Source organism: Mustelus asterias, chromosome 11, assembly GCF_964213995.1.
Source record: "Mustelus asterias chromosome 11, sMusAst1.hap1.1, whole genome shotgun sequence".
Lineage (NCBI taxonomy): Eukaryota > Metazoa > Chordata > Chondrichthyes > Carcharhiniformes > Triakidae > Mustelus > Mustelus asterias.
The window spans coordinates 43,222,590-43,245,899 of record NC_135811.1 but is presented as its reverse complement, the minus strand read 5'-3'; the positions used below and the strand labels follow the sequence as shown (position 1 = coordinate 43,245,899).

General features: G+C 44.0%; 1 protein-coding gene across 1 annotated transcript in view; it reads right to left on the bottom strand.

Annotated features, from left to right (window-relative positions):
* Positions 1-23,310, bottom strand: part of kndc1 (kinase non-catalytic C-lobe domain containing 1) — a 207,437-nt gene that overhangs the window by 158,242 nt on the left and 25,885 nt on the right. The window contains exons 2-3 of the mRNA XM_078222911.1: positions 17,689-17,887; positions 9,154-9,212 (exon numbers count right to left, since the gene is read on the bottom strand). Coding sequence (XP_078079037.1) covers positions 9,154-9,212; positions 17,689-17,887 — 258 coding nt within the window. The remainder of the gene's footprint in view (positions 1-9,153; positions 9,213-17,688; positions 17,888-23,310) is intronic.

The window sequence follows — 23,310 nt, the reverse complement described above, 5'->3', positions numbered from 1 at the left end:
AACTTGATTTCTGTTTCTCTGTGCACTGTTGGCGAACAGATTTCCACTCCATCTGACGAAGGGGCAGCGCTCCGAAAGCTTATGGTATTTGCTACCAAATAAACCTGTTGGACTTTAACCTGGTGTTGTGAGACTTCTTACTGTGCTTATATTCTGAGCCTTGGCTAACAAAGGCAAGCATCCAATGTGCCTTCTTAACCACTTTATCTCCCTAAAGTGGTTTGATGGGGGAACAGCCCAGAATCAAGACCGCAAATTTATAAGATTTCTCTTGAATTTGAGTCGGTGACAATGTCAACTTTTAGATCATCTTGGTGGATATAGGTTGGAGGAGCTGGAATAGACTATTAGGCAATATCCCTTTTGATTGCTGATCACTAACATTCTCACCTCAATCCCCTCTCCCAAAGAACAAAAAACAACACAGCGCAGGAACCGTCCCTTCAATCCAACAAGTTTGCACCAATATGCGGTTTCTATCCCTCTGTTCGCCTCCCATTTATGTGTCTATCAGGATACACCATAAATGTTGCTAGCATTCCTGCTTCCACCATGTCCACTGGCAGTGCATTCCAGGCACCCACCACTCTCTGTGTGAAAAACTTTCCCCGCACATCTCTCCTAAACTTACCACCTCTCAACTTAAACCTGAGCCCTCTTGTAGCTGACCTTTCCACCCTGGGAAAAAGCCTCTGACTATCCACCCTATCTATGCCTCTCCTAATTGTGTAGACTTCTATCAGGTCCTCCATCAGCCTCTGTCTTTCCTGTGAAAACAATCCGAGTTATCCAACTTCTCCTCCTACCTAAAACCCTCCAGACCAGGCAACATCCAAGAAACATAACTGGTTTAGCCTGGAATCCATTTGGACGGCTGATTTAAATAACCTTTCCTGGTAGCTTCCTCCACTGCAATTGTAAAAAAAAACCTCTCAGTTTCATCTTGATTCCATGTAAAACAATGAAATTCAGAATCTGCTGGAAGATTGAACCCTTGCTTTTTAATGTCTCCCATGCGATTCCAATTAAAATGAAAGTTCCAGCAGTGCGCACAGGGAACATGGACAATCGTGTGACAGCTCAGTGGTGAAGGCCACCATCAGGTGACAATGTAGCAGATACATGTGGCTATAAAAGAGCCTCCTGGTCAAACAAGGCTGAACAGCTTCATGGCCAACACTTTCCTACCTGACTCCATTGCCATGAATATAGTATTAGAGAGCATAAAAAGGAGGCGGGGGTGTTTTTCAAAATAAAATTTCAATTGTAAGTATTTCACATTACATCATTGTCACTTCATTCATGTGTACGTCATCATTATTTGTTGAGACCAGCTCAGTCAGAGAGCTAAGTGTGCTGGCACACTTCAAGGCTGGCAAGCATTGATAATGATGTGGAGATGCCGGCGTTGGACTGGGGTAAACACAGTAAGAAGTCTCACAACACCAGGTTAAAGTCCAACAGGTTTATTTGGTAGCACAAACCACTAGCTTTCAGAGCGCTGCTCCTTCATCAGGTGAGTGGGATTTCAGTTCACAAACAGGGCAAATAAAGACACAAACTCAATTTACAAAATACCTGTGCTTAACCCTCTCTCCACTCACATTGTCTGTACCTTTAAGACTTGATTACCTGTAAAGAATCGCATTCCAACCATTATTTTGTAAATTGAGTTTGTGTCTTTATATGCCCTGTTTGTGAACTGAAATCCCACTCACCTGATGAAGGGGCAGCGCTCCGAAAGCTAGTGGCTTTTGCTACCAAATAAACCTGTTGGACTTTAACCTGGTGTTGTGAGACTTCTTAAAGCATTGATAATTACAGGGGAGTTCAGGGCATTTCCTTTATTGTGGAGGAAACAATGTTGTGTTTTTCTGTTCACACATTATTGAATATTCATGTTACTGTCCAGTGCTGTATTCACCACTCTGTGAGGACATGGCTGAACGTGTCAACCCAGCTAACCCTCCCTTCTGTGCATTGTAAGATGCTATCCAAGATCATCCTTGGCAAGGATAATTGAAGTGTTGTAGATGAACGCAAAGTCCTGTAAGGACTCTGTCACCAACACCCTGAGATAGACATACAATGGAACAGTACTGACACCACCCTTTAAGCCCTTATCTTGAATACTGTTGCCATTCCCACCCCCTCATCCACCCCTCCCATCCCCCCCGATCCTCCGCCAACCCCCCCACTCCCCCGCCCCCGCCAAAATGCCTGGTTCTTCCCTTAGCAACCCTCCATGCCCCCCACCCCACCCTCTCACTTCCCTGGATCCTTCTTAACACTCCTCACTCCTGTATGTCCCATTCCCACTCCACAACACCTCCCCTCAACACTGATTTACTCGATGCCAGTCCTGGAGCCTCCATGCAAGCTGCCATTCTTCTGCTCTCCTCCCTTGTGCCATAGAATTAAAGAAGGGAGAGCGCAGACCTTACTTACAACTGTTTGACCTGGAGGCTCTTTTATAGCCCGCCCATAGCTGTTGTATTGTCAGCTGGGGTGCGGGAGGGTTTCACCACTGACAACTGCACAAAGCCAACCGATGCATATTACCTTTAAACAAACGTTAAACAGACAGCACCAAGTTCTCCTGCGCCACTGACTTTCTCTTGAAGGTAGGATATAATTTAGAAAGGTTTCATGCTAATGAGTATTCATGGTGTGCGGAGTTATTACAAGTATGAACCCGCTGGAGTGAGGCTTGACATATGACAAACAGGCCTCTGATTAGACCCCTGCACTGTCAGTAAATTGAAACTTCATATCAATCCTAGTGCAGTCATCCTGAATTCCACAACTCCCACTGTTGTGGACCCTATAAGATTCCCCCCAATATGTCACTGACAAGAGCAGTGGAATGGAGAAGGCAGCTCAGAAATGAGAATGAGTTACACAAAATGTTAAGCTGGCAGGATAACGGTAGATAACAATGTTTGGTTTTGGTACAACCAATATTTCTATTATGACCCGAAAGTCTTTTAATTATTTGCTTAAATATTGGGCAGAAAAAGGTACTGCAGATGGTAGAGAGGTTAGATCCGCTTACGAATTGATGCTGAACTCAACAGAATATCTCGGCTGGAATTCTCCAGCTGTTCCCTCATGACGGATTCTCTGATCCCGCTAGTTGCGCTCCTCTCCTTGGGCTTCCTGGTGGCGACAATGGGAAATCCCATTGATAGTGGAGGGATCAGCAGATCCTGCCACTGGTGAATGGCATGCCGCCTCTCGCTGCCGAGAAATCCACCAGTAGGAGGGTGGGCTAGTGCACTAATCCAAAACCGACATACAATCTGACCTAGATTCCCCAATTGGTTGGAAGAGCAAAGTACAAATGAAGATTGAGTAGCAGAACTTCGGGTAAGCCAGAGAACACTCAATATGATAGCAACAACTCTGAAGCCAAGGCTGGGTAAACATCAGAGTCTTTCAAACAAGAAACTGCATTGAGAGGTTTCATAAATCAAAATAAGTTCCACTGCCATGGACGGTGACACAGTGCTGCCTCAGCGCCAAGGACCCAGGTTCAATTCCAGCCTCGGTCACTGTCTGTGTGGAGTTTGCACATTCTCCCCGTGTCTGTGTGGGTTTCCTCTGGGTGCTCAGTTTCCTCCCACAGTCCAAAGATGTGCAGGTGAGGTGAACTGGCCATGCTAAAATTCTCCCTCAGTGTACCCGAACAGGCGCCGGAGTGTGGCGACTGGAGGATTTTCACAGATTTTCATTGCAGCCTACTTGTGACTAATAAATAAACTTTAACTTTGCCAGACGGGTGTCAATTGGTCTTTAAGACTACAAGAGATGCTAGTCTTTTCCCAACCTTAAGGAAATATTTGCTGATAAAAGCTTGTTGCTGATATCACGAGAGTCTCTTCATCAAGTCTGAAATTAAAACAGCGGTTCGTCCATGAGGTTGTTGGAAGAATAGTACCGATCAAATTTCTCCCACAAATTAAGGAAACCTTAATGAGTGCATTATGTTTCCCAAAGGCACAAGGACATGAGGTCACATTTTGCATTGTAATATTTGAATATTTGCTTGTTTAGTCATGTGGAGAAACAGAAACCAGGGTTACAAGGGAGCAAATTCGACACGGAAGATGATAATGATATGCCGAAATGACAACAGTAAATAGATCGTCTTGATTTGTTTTCCAAACAACAAGAAATAGCATTTAAAAATTATTCCACTGTGCTTGTCCATACATATTCAAGTACACCAACGTGTGAAAAAGCACAAATTGAAACAAACTCAGTTAGCCCACAGCAGAGGAAATAATCCAGTGTTTTAACATAATATTCCCTCTTTCCTGTATTACACCTGCCAGTAAATAATATGACGTGCAAATAGCTGGAAAGCTTTATGTTTTTAAAACAGTAGATTAACTTTAACAAACTTTTTCAACAAAGTTATTACTTTATTAGTAAAACATAACTTCCCGGCAACTTCTGTGTGGAGTTTGCACGTTCTCCCCGTGTCTGCATGGGTTTCCTCCTATAGTCCAAAGATGTGCGGGTTTGGTGGATTGTCCATGGTAAGTTGCCCCTTAGTATCAGGGAGATTAGCAAAGTAAATGCACAAGTTTAAAGGGAAGGGGGCTGGGTGGGATTGTTGTTGGTGCAGGCTTGATGGGCCTAATGGCCTCTTTCTGACTGTAGCGATTCTATGATTCTGTTCTATGTAACTGGAAATGAATTTATAAATACCTGAGGGATTACTTTCTGGTGATTCCCATTGGAGCAGGGACGTGGAATCAGTTCTGAGCAAGAGTTATATGGACTCGAAACATTAACTCCATTTCTCTCTCCACAGATGCTGCCAGACCTGCTGAGTTTACCCAGCATTTTCTGTGTTTTCATTAATACAGAATAGTTTCACCTCCCCAGACATCCTATTGGATTGCTTTCCTTTCACCTTTGTCTTTTAGTTATGATGGGGTAACTTAAAGATGCCAACGTTGGATCATCACTCATCTAAGATTCAATGGCTACTAAAAGATTTTTCTGTGGAGTTTGCACTTTTCAACAATAACAAAGTAGTTGAGATCCTAAATGAATGTTTCTCATCAGTATTTACTGTTGAGAAAAGCATGGATGTTAGGGAACTTGGGGAAATAAATAGTGATGTCTTGAGGAGTGTACATATTACAGAGAAGGAGGTGCTGGAAGTCTTAAAGCGCATCAAGATAGATAAATCCCCAGGAGCTGATGAAGTGTATCCCAGGACATTGTGGGAGGCTCGGGAGGCAATTGCGGGTCCCCTAGCTGAGATATTTGAATCATCGATAGTCGCAGGTGAGGTGCCTGAAGATTGGAGAGTGGCAAATGTTGTGCCTTTGTTTAAAAAGGTTGCAGGGAAAAGCCTGGGAACTACAAGCCAGTGAGCCTCACATCTGTGGTGGGTAAATTGTTGGAAGGTATTTTGAGAGACAGGATCTACAGGCATTTAGAGATGCAAGGACTGAGTAGGGACAGTTAGCATGGCTTTGTGAGTGGAAAATCATGTCTCACAAATTTGATTGAGTTTTTTGAAGGGGTAACCAAGAAGGTAGATGAGGGCATTACAGTTGATGTTGTCTACATGGACGTTAGCAAGGCCTTTGACAAGGTACTGCATGGTAGGTTGTTGCATAAGGTTAAATCTCACGGGATTCAGGGTGAGGTATCTAAATGGATACAAAATTGGCTTCTTGAGAGAACACAGTAAGAAGTTTAACAACACCAGGTTAAAGTCCAACAGGTTTATTTGGTAGCAAAAGCCACACAAGCTATTCTTGAGAGAAGCCAGAGGGTGTTTGTAGAGAGTTGTTTTTCAAACTGGAGGCCTGTGACCAGCGGTGTGCCTCAGGGATCAGTGCTGGGTCCACTGTTATTTGTCATTTATATTAATGATTTGGATGAGAATATAGGAGGCATGGTTAGTAAGTTTGCAGATGACACTAAGATTGGTGGCATAGTGGACAGTGAAGAAAGTTATCTCCAATTGCAATGGGATCTTGGTCAATTGAGCCAGTGGGCTGACGAATGGCAGATGGGAGTTTAATTTAATTTAGACAAATGCGAGGTGATGCATTTTGGTAGATTGAACCAGGGCAGGACTTACTCAGTTAATGGTAGGGTGTTGGGGAGAGTTACAGAACAAAGAGATCTAGGGGTACATGTTCATAGCTCCTTGAAAGTGGAGTCACAGGTGGACAGAGTGGTGAAGAAGGCATTCGGCATGCTTGGTTTCATCGGTCAGAACATTGAATACAGGAGTTGGAATGTCTTGTTGAAGTTGTACAAGACATTGGTAGGGCCACACTTGGAATACTGTGTGCAATTCTGGTCACCCTATTATAGAAAGGATATTATTAAACAAGAAAGAGTGCAGAAAAGATTTACTGGGATGCTACCAGGACTTGATGGATTGAGTTATAAGGAGAGGCTGGATAGACTGGGACTTTTTTCCCTGGAGCATAGGAGGCTGAGGGGTGATCTTATAGAGGTCTATAAAATAATGAGGGGCACAGATCAGCTAGATAGTTAATATCTTTTCCCAAAGGTAGGGGAGTCTAAAACTAGAAGGCATAGGTTTAAGGTGAGAGGGGAGAGATACAAAAGTGTCCAGAGGGCCAAATTTTTCACACAAAGGGTGGTGAGTGTCTGGAACAAGCTGCCAGAGATTGTAGTTGAGGCGGGTACAATTCTGTCTTTTAAAAAGCATTTAGATAGTTACATGGATACGGTGGGTATAGAGGAATATGGGCCAAATGCAGGCAATTGGGATTAGCTTAGGGGTTTTATAAAAAAAAGGGCGGCATGGACGAGTTGGGCCGAAGGGCCTGTTTCCATGCTGTAAACCTCTATGACTCTAACAACAAAGTAGTTCATTGGAACCTAAACATACATTCCACATGCAAATAAGCCACCAAAATAATTTCTCTTTAAGAGTGTCAAACATCTGGGCGGCACGGTAGCACAGTGGTTAGCACTGCTGCTTCACAGCTCCAGGGTCCTGGGTTCGATTCCCGGCTGGGTCACTGTCTGTGTGGAGTTTGCACATTCTCCTCGTGTCTGCGTGGGTTTCCTCCGGGTGCTCCGGTTTCCTCCCACAGTCCAAAGATGTGCGGGTTAGGTTGATTGGCCATGCTAAAATTGCCCCTTAGTGTGCGTAGGTTAGAGGGATTAGTGGGTAATATATGTAGGGATATGGGAGTAGGGCCTGGGTGGGATTGTGGTCGGTGCAGACTTGATGGGCCGAATGGCCTGTTTCTGCACTGTAGGGTTTCTATGATTTCTATGATTTCTATGATCTCTTCATATGATTGTTTTATTAGAAAAATATATATTCTAAATGCCTAACAAGTATTTATGAAATGACTTTGTTTGCTATTTCAGTTCAGGCTTTAACCCATTTATTCCAAACAGCTCAGGGTGGAAATTCAACCATGCAGCATTTATTCCTCAGCCTCCTAAGTCTTCCAATCTGAGGAATGGGAAGCATTTGGTCTTCTACAAGTCGGAAATACACCACCTGCCATATTGGTAAAGCTCAAAATAAAAATGTCCTCAGAGACCAGGCCTGAAACAGGTCAATGCAAATAATTTATTATTGTCAGAAGTAGGCTTACATTAACACTACAATTTTCACTACTGTGAAAACCCCCCAGTCGCCATACTCGGGCGCCTGTTCGGGTACACTGAGGGTGAATTCAGCATGCCCAATGCACCTAACCAGCACGTCTTTTGGAGGAAACCGGAGCACCCGGAGGAAACCCATGCAGACACGGGGAGAACATGGAGACTCCACACAGACCCAAGCCGGAAATCGAACCCGGATCCCTGGCGCTGTGAGGCAGCAGTGCTAACCACCGTGCCACCATGCAAAGGGGCCAGTTCTGGTTTGTAGTTCCCTCTGCAAGATTGGTTTGCCCTGAGGTAGCTGGTACTGTCTGCACTCAGGTGAAGCAAGCCCATGTAGCATTAGGCAGTCCGTAAAGGAACCATTTCACTTGACCCCACATTCAAAACATATAGGACCACTCTATAGTGCTTGCCTGCACCACCCCCCTTCCCCGCCTTACCCCCATCACCACCATTACCACCCATCCAGCCTCTATTCAACCTCTGGCCACTTCTAAGGCTCACTGTTACTATCACAGCACTCTAATTTTCCAATCATAGAATCCCTACATTGCAGAAGGAGGCCATTTGGCCCATCGGGCCTGCACCGACAACAATCCCACCCAGCCCCTATCCCCATAACCCTAAGTATTTACCCTGCTAATCCCCCTAATCTACACATTTTAGGACACTAAGGGGCAATTTAGCATGGCCAATCAACCTAACCCACACATCTTTGGACTGTAGGAGGAAACCGGAGCACCAGAGAAAACCCACATAGGCACAGGGAGAATGTGCAAACTCCACACAGACAGTCACCTGAGGTCAGAATTGAACCTGGGTCCCTGGCGCTGTGAGGCAGCAGTGCTAACCACTGTGCCATCCCAAAATAATGGCGCCCAATGTGGGGCTTGGATCCCTTTCATTCACCGGCTTGTCAATAACGAGACAAAGGTTCTGATTCCTCTGTGCCCTGCATCTCACCATTCGAGCATGGAGACAGATAAGCAGCTCCAGTGTTCCCTCAGTGCTGCCAAAATGTAAAGGGGTCTTGCACTTAAAACAAACCGCCCACGCCCGCAACCCCCACCAAAAAATTAGAAATACGTTGGAAGATACATTGAGCAGCTGATCAAATTTCTAGGCCTCTGATTCTTCTATTATTATAATGGAAGAATGAATACAAACATTAACCTTTAGTTCACGCTGTAATATCACAAAGCAAAATCCCAGGGTTGCAAACCACAGCAGATTTACACTGGATAAAACATTTTTTTAAAAAATGTTGGCACAGGGAGAAGTTCTAAAACACATTAGACAATGAAAAGCCTTTTAGGCTTCTGCAGTTTCAAGTGATTGGCCTTAATTAATAGCTATTCCTAAACAGCAGTCTAAAATTGATTTAATCATAGCAGGCATTTCACTTGAAGGATTCCAATGCATACGGATTTTCTCATTGAATTTGCAACGCTACTCATTGCGATAACAGTGGGGAATATGTTTCCTGCTTGCCTTATGTTCATAAGGATTTCTACCAACCTCAAAGGTATTGCCAGTAATGTCAAATTCTGGGGGCACAAAGGCACCTTCTGGATCATCTGTAAATAAATGATAAAGAAAATCAATCATAAAGCACAAAATGCAACAATATGCTTTCATAGTGGCACCGAATAACTGACTCGTAATACATGTGCATTTAAAGGCCTTGAAATTAGTTTCTCCCTCTTCTACATCTTAACATTCTCTTTTATCCACTTCCTTTCATTCCCTGAGGATTGTACTGTTTTACTGGGGTACAGAATCGCCTCTCATAATTTCCACAGGAAGCAAGTGATTTAAATTAGGTGGCTTGTCGAAGTAAATACCCATGTGTCATGACTTGAACGAGGCACATGTATTTGGCCCCCTGGAGTATGAGCTCCTTGATTGAGGCCATAATTTCCTGCCCAATCAGGGAGCCTCACATGTATATAAAAATGGGAGCGTCAAGTCTCCCCCCCCCCCCCCGCCTCACCTCGAATATTGCTGTCCTCCATGGATGATCACTTTTCTCCCCCATCCCAGCTGACCATACTTTCCCCTCCCAGCATGGCCCGGTTGATCACCATCACCTCCCCCCGCCCCCCCTTCGACAGTTACAGAGTGAGTAGCAATTCCATCCCCCCCCAATCCCAGTTGCAGAGTGTGCAGCGTTCACACCCCTTCCCATCCGATCCCAGTTGCAGAGTGAGCAATGTTTCCCCGCCTGCCTCCCTTTAGGCTCCACCTCTACCCAGGCCCTGCCCCCTCCAAGTAGCCTCAGCCCCCTTTGGCCTCACCCCCTTGGCACTGCCCCCCCCCCCCCCCCCCCCAACTCCCAACCTCCCAAGGGGCCTCAGAATACCAAGATCAGCGAGGCCATCATGACAGGACCCCGTTGATGGGGATTATACGTGATCTTCACCAGTGAGAACCTTCACTCGCGAGGCCACAAAGGTAAGTGAACCGGGATGATTCCATCTTGGGCTGACTAATAATATTTAAATCAGATTTTAAATAAATTTAAATATTGAGATCAGCATCGCACAGGCTGATCTTGCCGGGTATCAAGGCCCAGTGAGATCGCAAGATCAGAAATCAGGCACGAAACCGATTTTTCACCTCTCTCGCGATCTTAGTTCTAAGTTTATTTATGTGTTACAAGTAGGCTTACATTATCACTGCAATGAAGGTATCGGCTCACCCCACCCATCAACCAGTGGGACAAGAAAGTAGGATCACCCCCCCTTAATCTATGCTCCCATTAATTTGCATATATTGCAGGTAACGGTGTGCAGCTAATTCAGAGCAAATTTCGTGCTTTGCTGTCTTTACTGAGCTCAAATATTCGCAGCCAATTCCTCCAGAGAACTCACTGAGCTCCAGACTGAATGCAAAAATATTTAAATGAGTAATTTGCCATTTTCTTTTCTGCTTTAAACCTCCATTTGGAATGAAAACTCCAGGGCAGGGCCATTGGCACAGCAGCAGACAAATAGACTTCAGATGCTTTTTTTTGGAATGGATACATAGCAGTGTTTTTCTGTGGCACATATTTACCATCTGTCTGAAACCATTTATATATTCAGTTTTTAAAAGAAAAAAATTGAACTCCATATTTACACACTTGAAGGTAATGCATTAGGTTTCAGCTTTGTGGCATATTGGGAATAGCATGTAAGTAGCATGCAAGAAACTGAAAGGTTATTGCAGCACATCTGTCAGTACTTGTCTTTTAAACCCTGCCACTCCATTACCATCTCATTTCTGGGTTTCCCAATCAATTTGCATGAACTCAGAAAAGCAGCCGGCATAATCAAGGACCCCACGCACCCTGGACATACTCTTTCCACTTTCTTCCGTCGGGAAAAAGATACGAAAGTCTGAGATCACATGCCAACCACCTCAAGAACAGCTTCTTCCCCGCTGCCATCAGACTTTTGAATGGACCTACCATATACTAAGCTGATCTTTCTCTACACTCTAGCTATCGCTGTAACACAATATTCTGCACCCTCTCCTTTCCTTCTCCCCGATGTACTCTGAACGGTATGTTTTGCCTGTATAGCAGGCAAAAAAACAATACTTTTCACTGTATCCCAATACATGTAACAATAATAAATCAAAGGTGTGATGGAGTATTTTAATTCCTGCATTTGAAGGGACATTCCAAATATGAAATTTGATGGTGTGTTGCAAAAGGAGAAATTAGCACGATGAAGACCAGGCTCTCAAAGGCTGCGCCTCATTTTAGCGATACCTCCTATAGAAACGCTGCTATAAAGGCCCCACTTGGAGATACTATTTCATACTGATGGGAGGAAGGAGTCTGCATGTGAAACAAAGAATGGCATGTCCGTGAAGACAGCAGCAAGACTGTGGTGTCATGGTTGTGAATTCAATGCCAAAAGTGGTTTAATGGTCTAATAGGGCAGGAAAACGAGGCACAGTGTCAAACCCTGATTTGACTATCACTCCAATCTCCTCATTTACCTTCTCAAGCCCAGTTCAGTTCATCACTCCTCACGTACACCTCGGTCTGCCTACTGCACTTCTAACATTGCCATCTGTTCATCCACCCACTCTCATCCTAATGCATTGTCATAACTCTTCCTCATAGTCACCCTCAACAAATTCCCCCCATCCATCCAGTCAACACACGCCATTACACCCATTTATTGGTCTCTTCTTTCCCTCCTTACAGAAGAAAGGCACAGAACACAAGAGGGAGGCACAGAACTGGGAGAGTCTCATTGTCGTTGGCTGTCGGAGATAGGGTCCTCCCACTACCTCATAACAGAATTAAATAGCAGTCACATGACATACAACAATCATTCACATTGAGTTGATGACAGAGTGAAATATGATCATGTGCATAATGTTCACTTAAAACAATCTTACATTAATAGTTCTAATTCACGTCTTCAATCTCCCATGGACCTTTAAGCATCTCAAAGGACATGGTCTGAGAGGACTTGCCAACTGCTCAGAAGTTGCTCCCTCTATGGTATACCATAACAGGACTTATATCAACCACGTACTAGCTCAGGTACTCAAACTTCAGCAGGACTGATAAGGCAGAGAGTTGGGTTTTCACCTGCTGATACATTGCAAGGTCGTTTGTTCATGGGATGCAAGTGTTGCTGGGAAGGCTCGCATTTATTGCCCATCATGAATTGCCTTTGAGAAGGTGGTGGTGAACCACTTTCTTACACCACTGTAGTCTGGTCATGCAGGTACACCCACAGTGCTGTTAGATAGGCAGTTCCAAGATTATGACTAATGACAATGAAGGAACATAAATTTAGGAAGTCAGTATGGTGCGTGACTTGGAGGGGAAATTGCAGGTGGTGGTGTTCTCACGCATGTACTCCCCTTGTCTGTCGATGTGGTAGCCATTGTGGGTTTGGATGGTGCTATTCAAGAAGCTTTGGTGAGTTGCTGCAGTGCATCTTGTAAATGGTACACTACTGCAGACATGTGACACTAATGCTGGAGTGCATGATTCTTTTTAAGGCAGTGGATGGGGTGTCTATCAAGTGAGCTTCTTTGTCCTGGATGGTGTTGAGCTTCTCAAGTGTTGTTGAAGGTGCATTCTTGCAGGCAAATGGGGAGTATTCCATCATACTCTTGATTTCTGCCTTGTAGATGGTGGACAGGCTTTGAGAGGCAAGAGATGAGACACTCCTCACAGAATACCAAACCTCTGATCTGTTCTTCAATGGGGACCCCCAGCATGTTGATGGTGGGGAATTCAGGAATGGTAGTGCCACTAAATATCAAGGGGAGCTGATCAAACTCTCTCTTGATGGGTACAGGAATAGGGAGGGAATAGAGGGACTGAATAAGGACAGAAGGATTTTTGTTTAGTTTAGACAGGCATCATGATTGGCAGGGCCAAAGGGCCAGTTCCTGTGCTGTACTTTCCTTTGTTCTTTGTTCGAGATGGTCATTGCCTGACACTAAGGATCACTTAGCTTTGTCCTCAGCATACTGTTTCCACTCTAACAGGCATGTAGTTCTGCATTGTAGCTTCACTAGGTTGACAACTTGCTTTTTAGGTATTCCAGATGTTGTTGAACAAAAGCAAAATGGAGATGAAACAGTAGTAGAGAGTACATGTTGGAGGCAGCAGGATGCTCCAAGAAATGCTCAGCTGGACACAGAAGCTGTGCGAAGGGGGCTGTCAATGAACAAGATGCTTCTGGACATAGAAGTGGGGACTCTTCTCAAAGTCCTTCCACTTCTCGCCTCCTTTCCCCACCCATCCCTCTCCACCCTTTAACTCTGATGAAGCCACAGGAGCTGAAACACATAGAATACGACATGATGGCACAGTGGTTGGTACTGCTGCCTCACAGCTCCAGGGACCCGGGTTCAAATCTGGCATCGGTTGACTGATTATGGAGTTTGCACATTCTACTGTGTCTCCACAAGTTTCCTCCAGGTGGTCCAGTTTTCTCCTGAACTCTAAAGATGTGCAGGTTAGGTGGATTGGCCATGCTAAGTTGCCCCTTAGTTTCCCAAGATGTGTAGGTTAGATGGATTAGCCATGGTAAATGTACGGGGTTATGGGGTAGGTAATGGGAGAGGCCTGGGTAAAATAATCTGTCATAGAGTCAGTGCAGACTCGATGGGCCAAATGGCCTCCTTCTGCGCTGTAGGAATTCTATGGAGGGAGAAGAAGAAGTCAAGATTTGCAGTTGCACAGTCATATAATGTTAAATTTTATGTTTCCGTTTTATTTTTGAGCCACATAAACATTATTTCTTTCTACCACTTTCCCACCTTGCCCATTTTTAGTTTCTGCCTGGAAAATAAACTTTTCAATTATGGTGAATGGGGAGCCATGAATTGGTACTAATTAGTGTGGGGCTTTGAATGAGATGCTTGATTATTTGCAGGGCTGTTTTGTGTTAGTGTCATGGCAGCAGGGGGAGAGGAGTGCATGAGTGCAGCGTCTACAGCTTGCCAATGGTTTGTTCAGTGATACATTTGGTCATCATTTGACTTTTGCTGTATCACCTCTTGGTTTCATTGGCTGGGTTCCTCATCGTCGTCATTAGCCATGTTTTAGTTGGATCTCCTTTGTTACTGAGCAGAGGGCCAGTCAGTCTGCTTCGAGTTACATGCTTAGTCACATGAGCAGCCTGGGAATGGAGGGATACAAACGATTGGTCTAGTTGGACCAAGGAGCGGCACAGGCTTGGAGGGCCGAAGGGCCTGTTTCCTGTGCTGTACTGTTCTTTGTTCTTTGAGTTGCAGAAAGATCAGGGAGGGTGGCCTGCCTTGGAGTGGAAGTATCATGGTAATTGTCTGGGAGGCTTGCACACATCTGAATAATCATCTTTTTCACTGCACATTGATGGAGTGAAGTCCTTGTCACTGATGAACATTCCTGGATGACGGATGATGCTTGAATTACCACATGTTCATGATGCTCTGCACTGGAGGGAAGCCAACTAGTGCTGCACACCTGAATGCCCACTTATTCTGACTGGCATCGCAGCAAGAAAAATGTACAGAAGTGTCAGCTCTGACAAACAGGCCATCAGTCACCTGTCTCTTGCATTTGTGGGCCAATGACTGTGAGATCTTGCAAATGTCTCCAGCATAACTCTGTAAGGATCCAGAGGCAAAAGTAATTGAAGTTAGTGGTGACTTTGACAAGCATGGTCACCAGGACCACTTGGCAGTAGGTCATGTTCCAGTGTGCTCCAAACATCTGCCACATCTAAAGCGAGTCTCAAATATGCTGAGATGTTGGTGTTCTGACACGCCAAGAATGCTTATCCTCCAAGTTGTAGAGTATGTTGGAATGGCTTTCAGGGAATGGCCTCTCTGTTGATCGCCTCTCTCCTTCAGAGCAGCAAGCAGTGCGCTGCTCATCATCATAGTCCTCATCCGAGGTGTGACATACCACAACATAAGCGACACAGATGCTGATCTGGTGTAAAAGACATCTTCAAAGTTGTAAAAGTGACCTCCCATTGTATCTGCCAACTATAAAGCCTTTCAAACAAACAGACAAGTGAGTATTTGTGACATGGCAGTGTTTACTGGAATATTTCCCTGTCATGTCTTCAGCCTCCTCAGTTATCTGCTGTGTTCTCACCTTGCTTTCACTGATGAGTTTCTAAGAAGGCTGGGAAATCAGTAAACCCACGGTTAAATAGCTAAAGCCATGTTACTAATGTAATTGAGTGATTAACATTGAAGTTCACAGCCTGTCTCTCCAGAGGGGGTTGCTTGCAAGCAGCCTAATGCAGTAAAGTTAAATGCAGAAGCCAGCGGGCTGGAGATGGAGTCCCAGTGCACTCACATTCTGACGTGACATAAATCCCCACCTGCATCCAAACCCACGTGCTTACCCGTGTTAAAACCAACCTGGTGTTTCTAAAGAACTTTAATCACAATATTGAAGTTTGAGGTAGTACAAGATAAAAGTAGCAAAATAAAAGGGTATAATCTGAGTACATTACCATGTAACCACACTTCTTATTTTTCCCCTTATATCCACCTATCTCCAATAACAACCCAACAAAGATGGAAGGCTTAGTCTATCCAATGACCAGTGTTCTAAGTCAGAGTCCCCTATCCGTATGACATTACTGCACTCGCTGTGTTTTGCAAAGAAATATATCCAAGTAAAGGCAAAAGTAAAATTAGCTAAGGATGACCATGTACCTGTCAAGTGAGGTGGAACAGAATAAATCAATGAGTGCCAAAGCAAGTGCTGAGTTTCATGGGTCACAGGCCATAACTGGACCCCTCAACTGCACAAAGTGTGATATGAGAAAAGCTTAATACATTTTTAATTCAAAATTAAAAAGGATACTGTTCACAGATTTAGATTCACTTTGTCAACAACCACCTGAAAATGAATGCCTCATTAAAAGGGTGACATGGCGGCACAGTGGTTAGCACTGCTGCCTCAGTGCCAGGGGCCCGGGTTCAATTTCAACCTCGGGTCACTATCTACACAGAGTTTGCATGTTCTCCCCATGTCCGTGTGGATTTTCTCCGGGTGCTCCGGATTCCTCCCACACTCCAAAGATGTGTCGGTTAGGTTAATTAGTTAATTAACCATACTACATTGCCCCTTGGTGTCAGGGAGATTAGCAGAGTAAATACGTGAGGTTATAGGGATAGGGCCTGGGTAGGATTGTTGTCGGTGCAGGATCGATGGGCTGAATGGCCTCTTTCTGCACTGTAGGATTCTATAATTCTATGAAAAGAAAAGAAAGCGTATATTATCTGCTAATGATTGACGTACTCGATAGAAGGGAATTGTGATCAAACTATTAAAATCACATTCTTGATTCTGGTTACCATTTTTGACATGAACTTTATGATATTACTACCGCCAAGTTCTCTCACTGCCAATCGTTTAAGGAATGGTTCAGGTCCATAGTGCAAACAGAAAAAAAATCACTTATTTCAAACACCACAATCTTGCCATTTTTTTGTAAAAAATTCCAAAGTTTTGTCTCCTAAACTTTGAGAACTGAAATTGGAATTGGTTGATTAGTGAAGTCCAGATTATTCTCCCAAATATGTCTAAGGCTTTTTTAAAAGATTAGCAAATGAAAATATTGTAGAGTTCAAAGAGAGGAAACATTAGTACCACAGATACAGTATCTCAAAACTGGCAACCTTAGGACCGAGTCTATGCTGGATTCTGGATCTTGTCGATTTTCTGGTCAGATGGTTTGGGCCGGGTTGGGACGAGCATGTCGAGTGTCAGGGATATGCTTTACAAGTAAGGATTTCAAAGGGTAGCTTTGGGAGAAGTAGAGACAATACAGCATGGTGGCACTGTGGTTAGCACTGCTGCCTCACAGCGCCAGAGACCCGGGTTTGATTCCGGCTTTGGGTCACTATTTGTGCGGAGTTTGCATGTTCTCCCCATGTCTGCGTGGGTATCCTCCGGGTGCTCCGATTTCCTCCCACAGTCCAAATATGTGCGGGTTAGGGGGATGAGCCATGGTAAATGTGCAGGGTTACAGGGTACAAAAGTGGAGTTATGGGGATAGGGCGGTGGGTGGGCCTGGGTAAGATGCTCTGTTGGAGAGTCAATGTAGGATCAATGGGCTGAATGGCCTCCTTCTGCACTGTAGGGATTCTACGAATGCTGCAAGATAAGGCCAGGGAATTCTTTGGCGCTACTTCAGTTCCATCTGTGCTGCTTTGCCAGATGCTTGGCAGAAGCTCTGTTCATGCGTGCAAATAATTTCATTGCACTGTTAATGTAAGCCTACTTGTGACAAATAAAAAAATGAGGGTTCCCGCTGCACTTCAGTGAATGGTGGTGGAACGGGAGCAGCTCCAAGGGGTTTCCCAGCCATACATTTAGACCAAAGATGTGGGCGAGGAGGGACACAGAATCAGGTGGCGGCAGCTTTATAAACAGTCTGCTTCTCAGACAGCGCGGGTTACTGGATAGCCGGGTTTGAGACACCGTAGCCCGAGGAGTGATACATTGCATCATGTGACATTCACTGAAGCCCTTGTTATTTGTGCAAGAAAAGATTTTGAAGAGTGCACGGTACTCACCACTCAGCTGCTCCATGAAGCAAACATTGCCATTAGCATTGAAAGCCAATGTATCTGGGGTGATGCACAGAGTATGAAAGAGTGGAGTGTGGGAGATACTCTTCATTGAAAGGCAACATTCTAGGCAAGCTGCCCAGATATCCTGTTCACTGAGGCAGCTATCTCGCAAAGACAAGATGTCAGCAAGGGACACATTCTCCTGCCAAATAAATACATAAATTAAATAAGAAACTAACAGTAGCAGCAAGTGAAACACCTTATTTATTTTTAAATGTCCTGTGTGTGCCGGCACAGCCCATCAGTATTACAGCTTTTCATAGCTTCTTTGTACAGCATTAAAAAGGGGGATACATTTAATAGGCAGATTAAATGTAGGCTAGCTTGAACAAAAATTTAATTTGCATTTTGAGTCATCATTTTTGATATGTACTGTATAAAACAGGTTAATGCCAGGCAACAGTCATTCGAAAGCCAGTGGCCCAGATATTGCTGTTGGTAGAGAAGAAACAGCATTAGTTGTCCACCTGACATACAGTCGTCCACACGGCCTTTCAGCTATTTCAACACTCATGGTGTTTGTTTGAATTCGACGCTCTCTCCAGGGGATTTGTGGTGACTGAATAGGGCAAGAACTGGACAAGTCACTCACTCTATTCAGTCAGACTGAAGAATGGCCACAAACAAAAGAGCAGGAAGTAAAATACAGGAAATAAAAATTAAATTTAAAACCTTACACAGAAGATATTTTTCATTCATTCACGGGGTGCAGGAGTCGCTGGCTGGGCCAACATTTATTGCCCATCCCTGAGGATTTAACAGTCAACCACATTGACTCCAGACCCATAGCAAATGTAGGCAGATTTTCTCCACTAAAGGACATTAGTGAACCAGATGGGTTTTATGACAATCGATAATGGTTTTAAAGTCATTAGACTTTTACTTTCAGACTTTTATTAAATTCAAATTTCACCCTCTGCCATTGTGGGATTTGAACCCGGGTCCCTAGAGCATTCTGGATGATTAGTCCTGGAACAGTTACACTACCTCCTCCCCTATTGAAATGTACACATGGGTTTAAGGAAAAGTCATGAAAGAGAAAATTGCAAAAGCTATACAATAATTTTTAAATGTCTGTATTATTGATTTCCCTCCGACAGAATATGACTTCACACTTCCAAATTCTTTCAGGGGACAGCGAGGCTGTTTAGCAGTAATTATAAATTACTAAGCCACTAAAACACGGTTACTCCAGGCTGAGCAAGGTTTTCAATGGTCTTTTGTGTGAGTATAATGGCTAATTGGCACAAGTTAACACCTTAACTTTAAATTCTGGGGGATTCCATTGGTAATGATTGCAACACACAGCCTGTGGAGGATTGCGGTATCACGACTAGCAACCTTTGAATTTTCACGTTTAACTGTGCATTTGTGGCTGTCTGAAATTGCCACCTGATTTACCCAGTAATAATCACTAATGTTGACAGCCTCTTGTGTGAAAAAGAGCAAGTTTCAAATTCCATTGTGAATTCACTATTTTTTTTTCACCAAGTTGGACAGCTCAGGAAGATTATCCGACTTGAAACAGTTTTCAGCAAAAGGAATCCACCATGAGTGAGAATTCAAATTTGTTAATTTTTGAACATTCCTTCATGGGATTATGGGCTTGGTCAGCGTTTATTGCCCATCAATTACTTATTACTTATAAGTAAGCCTAGTAATCGCTAAGGTAGGGACATGTTCGGCACAACTTTGTGGGCTGAAGGGCCTGTATTGTGCTGTAGCATTTCTATGTTTCTATGTTTCTATCAATAATTGTCCTCAAGAAGGTAGTGGTGAGCTGCCATCATGAACTGCTACAGTCCATGTGGTGTGGGTACACCCACAGTACTGTTAGGAAGGAAGTTCCAGGATTTTCACTCAGTGATAGTGAAAGAATGGTGATATATTTCCAAGTCAGGATGGTAAGTGACTTGGAGGGGATCTTGAAGGTGACGGTGTTCCAAGCACCCACTGCATCTGTCTTTTGAGGTGGCAGAGATTGCAGGTTTGGAAGGTGCTGTTAAAGGAGCTTTGGTGAGGTTTAGTAAACTTTAAATGAAGAATTCTGGGTGTGTTATTGGTCCCTTAAGAACATCCTAAGCTGCAAGATTGGCCTGCAATGCAAGATAACTTGTCACCTCCCAGTGAGGGCAGCTACATCACCACAACTAACAGTGCAGCTACTGATTCAGCACAGACCATAGGCGGTGAGTTTGAAGGAGAGGGTATTTAATTGGGTGGGAGGTCATGAAATGGGGACCCTGTCGTCTTTCTGCCTCCATCTGATTAAGTCCAGAGTTGGACAGCCTTCCCACTGGGATGTTAACTGAGGCTCTTAAGTGGATAATTTAGTGCCTCATCCCACTGCTGCTAGTATTCAACCAGTGGCAGGCAAGGGCTCGCCGTGTAGGGAGCCTGAGAAAGCAAAACCCCTATTGGATTTCCTTGACGGCTTCCAGGGGTGTCCCTCATTCAAAGGCACCACCTTGCCCTTTCTGCTGACTCCACACCCCCCACCCCCGCTTCCCTCCCGCAACCCCCATACTGTCTTTGCTCACCTTCAGCCTGGGGTCCCTTCATCAATTCTTGCTCTCTGGTGGATACAATACCGACGTGGAGATGCCGTGCATGTGGAATGCAATACCAGCAGTGGCCATTGCTTCCAGTGGTGCTGATGGTAATGGAGAGCTATCAGCCTCTGATCGGTTTACAACTCTCAGGGGGTTAGTTGTGGAGGGGTGTGGCGGGGGGGGGGGGGGGGGGGGGGGCGGTGGTGGTGGTGGATTTCCACCTGTGGGATCTTTAATCCAAGAGGGGGATATGCTGGTCACTTAATACCAATGGGCCTTTACCAACAGAAGTAGTGTGGGGATCCCACTGGTTCTCCAGCCAATGGGCAAGACCTCTGTTGGTAACCCATGATCTTCCAATCTGTACTGGCATGGTTAGCAATGTTTAATACTGCATCCGTAATCTGTTTTCAAAGTTATCTTCATTTACCCTAATCGCGAAAGTAAAATAGATTAACTATCATTCTTCAAATGATGTTAATCGCACATACATGACTGGATCTGGCGACGCCATAAATTCGGCATGCATTTAAAAATGCTAATATTTTATTGGAGAGTTCAATTCCTATTGCTTCATTATCACATGCCTGCTGAAATAGACCAGAATATTTGTTCATTTTGTTCTGATCTAAACTGAAAGTGAATTATTTGCCCCTAATTTCCAGCTGTACACAGCCTTTGGGGACTCACTTGTAATGCAAGAAAGTAATTATTCATAGTGATGCTTTTCTATACAGCCTTCTACCCAGGTGCCAAATGAGAGAGGACTATCTGGTATATCACCGGTGTGAGGGCTTAGATGAAGCAGCCCCATATGTAGATCCCTATGGTAGGAAGTGGCTAACTAAACGAGATTGCTGCCTTTTTAAAAAAACTAATCATTATGTCATTCAGACCGATAAAAATACCAGTGACTTCTGTAGTTTGGGGCTGCTTTTATTTTACAACTTAAAAGGCTTTCTTGAGGTTTTGCTGTTTTAGAGTACTCCTCATACTCTTCAATAAAAATGAATTCATGAAGGAAAAAAAGTGATACTTATCTCCAACTTGTTGTTTATCCACAAAGTTAAAAACATAATCATTTTGATTCAGTGTGCACAAAAAGGCATATCAATAATTCCCCAGTGTAAATTGAGAATTTTAAAAAGTAGTTCAGTGTTCTGAAGCAACAACAAAGAGAAAAAACAATTTGGTGTTACCATAGTAACACAATTTCAACTCATCTCCTGTTGAGTACGAAAGTACAGTGCATAAATTATACTCACAATTGTAACTTAGCCCTTTAACATATGCTGGTTGACAACAGCAGTCATAACTAAGAACCAGCTTGAACATTCATCCTTCACATTTTTCTAACTGTTTGGTGGAATTGCTGTGCTATTTATTTTTTTATCACAACATCGAATCATAAGATTAAGTGTAGCTAGTGGTTCTTTCAAATTCTGTCCAATGTCTCAGTTCAAATCATCATGTACATCCTATTGAATGCAACATTCTTACTACCTCACATAAGAAAAAGTCACCAGTTTCAAATCAGATTAGCCTCGCATGGACATGTTAAAATATTTCTAAGGTGGTTGCTGGGTGTGCTGCCAAATATTTCTTCTTATTGAGCTCTCTGCCTGAAGGTAGATCTGGCCCATGGACCCAAGACCTCTACGGGTAGATCATGAACGCAGGTCCCAAAACTACCCCAGCCTGAATTGGAATTGAACACGTTGCTGTTGGAAATAAATCAGATCCACACCAACCATCCAACCAACTGAGCTGTGGAGACCAAGTTGTGGTGGCAACACACACTTTTACATGTATGTTGCAGCCTGGACCAGACATCCCATTCATTAGGGCGGCATAGTGGCACAGTGGTTAGCACTGCTGCCTCACAGCACCAGGGACCTGCGTTCAATTCTATCCTTGGGTCACTGTCTGTACGGAGTTTGTACATTCTCCCCGTGTCAGCGTGGGTTTCCTCCAGGTGCTCTGGTTTCCTCGCGCAGTCCAAAGATGTGCGGGTTAGGTGGATTGGCCAAGATAAATTGCCCCTTATTGTCAGGGGGATTAACAGGGTAAATACATGGCGTTGCGGGGATACGGCCTGGGTGGGATTGGGGTTGGTGTGGGCTTGATGGGCCAAATGGCCTTCTTCTGCACTGTTGGGTTTCTATGATTCTTATCACATGCCATTGATGTATATTGGAAGGACTTACAAGCTGATACTTGTTTGGCAGCATTAGGAACAAGCCTTCCTTGGTGATCAGGTCCTGGGATGAGACTGGAACCCAGGGCTTCAGATGCAAAGGCAGGGAGGCTACATATTGCGCCACAAGACCTCTTGGCAGACAGTGAGAGCACACAAAATGACATTACCCACATAAAGAAATTAACTACTTTTTAATTGTTGCAAATGATTATAAGCAGTATAAAACGGATATTCCATATCTGGTGCACTCTTTATGCCATATAGTTTAATAAACCTTTTAAACCAGAAAGGTTTACTCTGCTGGTAAAAATGATTCATTTTGTTTTTTCAGGATTCCTCACCAGAAAATACCTTTCTTTTGAATTTGAGAAGAAATCATTCCCCCATCTCTTGTTTTCTTGACCCATGCATTGAAATATTCATCCTGTCCAGCAGAGGAGATAACTGCTGCAGGATTTGATCAAAAGTCACTTCAAAACACCAGTTGGGAGATATACAAGAATGGCCTTGGATTGACCTCCCTTATTTTCATCCTGGCAAATCAATGCTCAGCAAGCCCCACCGTTCCTCTCTGCACTGCTAGAAGTGAAATTAGTGTGGGGAAATCAAATCTATACCCATCTCTCTGTGGTTGGTCTGTTCGTGATCAAATGCACTGTGTCATCGCATTCTTCCACTGTCTTACAAGAAATTAACTGTTTTGCTCCTGCTTGCTCAGTTCTATTATATAATACCATAATCATGCTTTTTATAAATTCCTTTCACAGGATGTGGAGGTCGCTGGCAAGGCCAACATTTACTGCCCATCGCTAC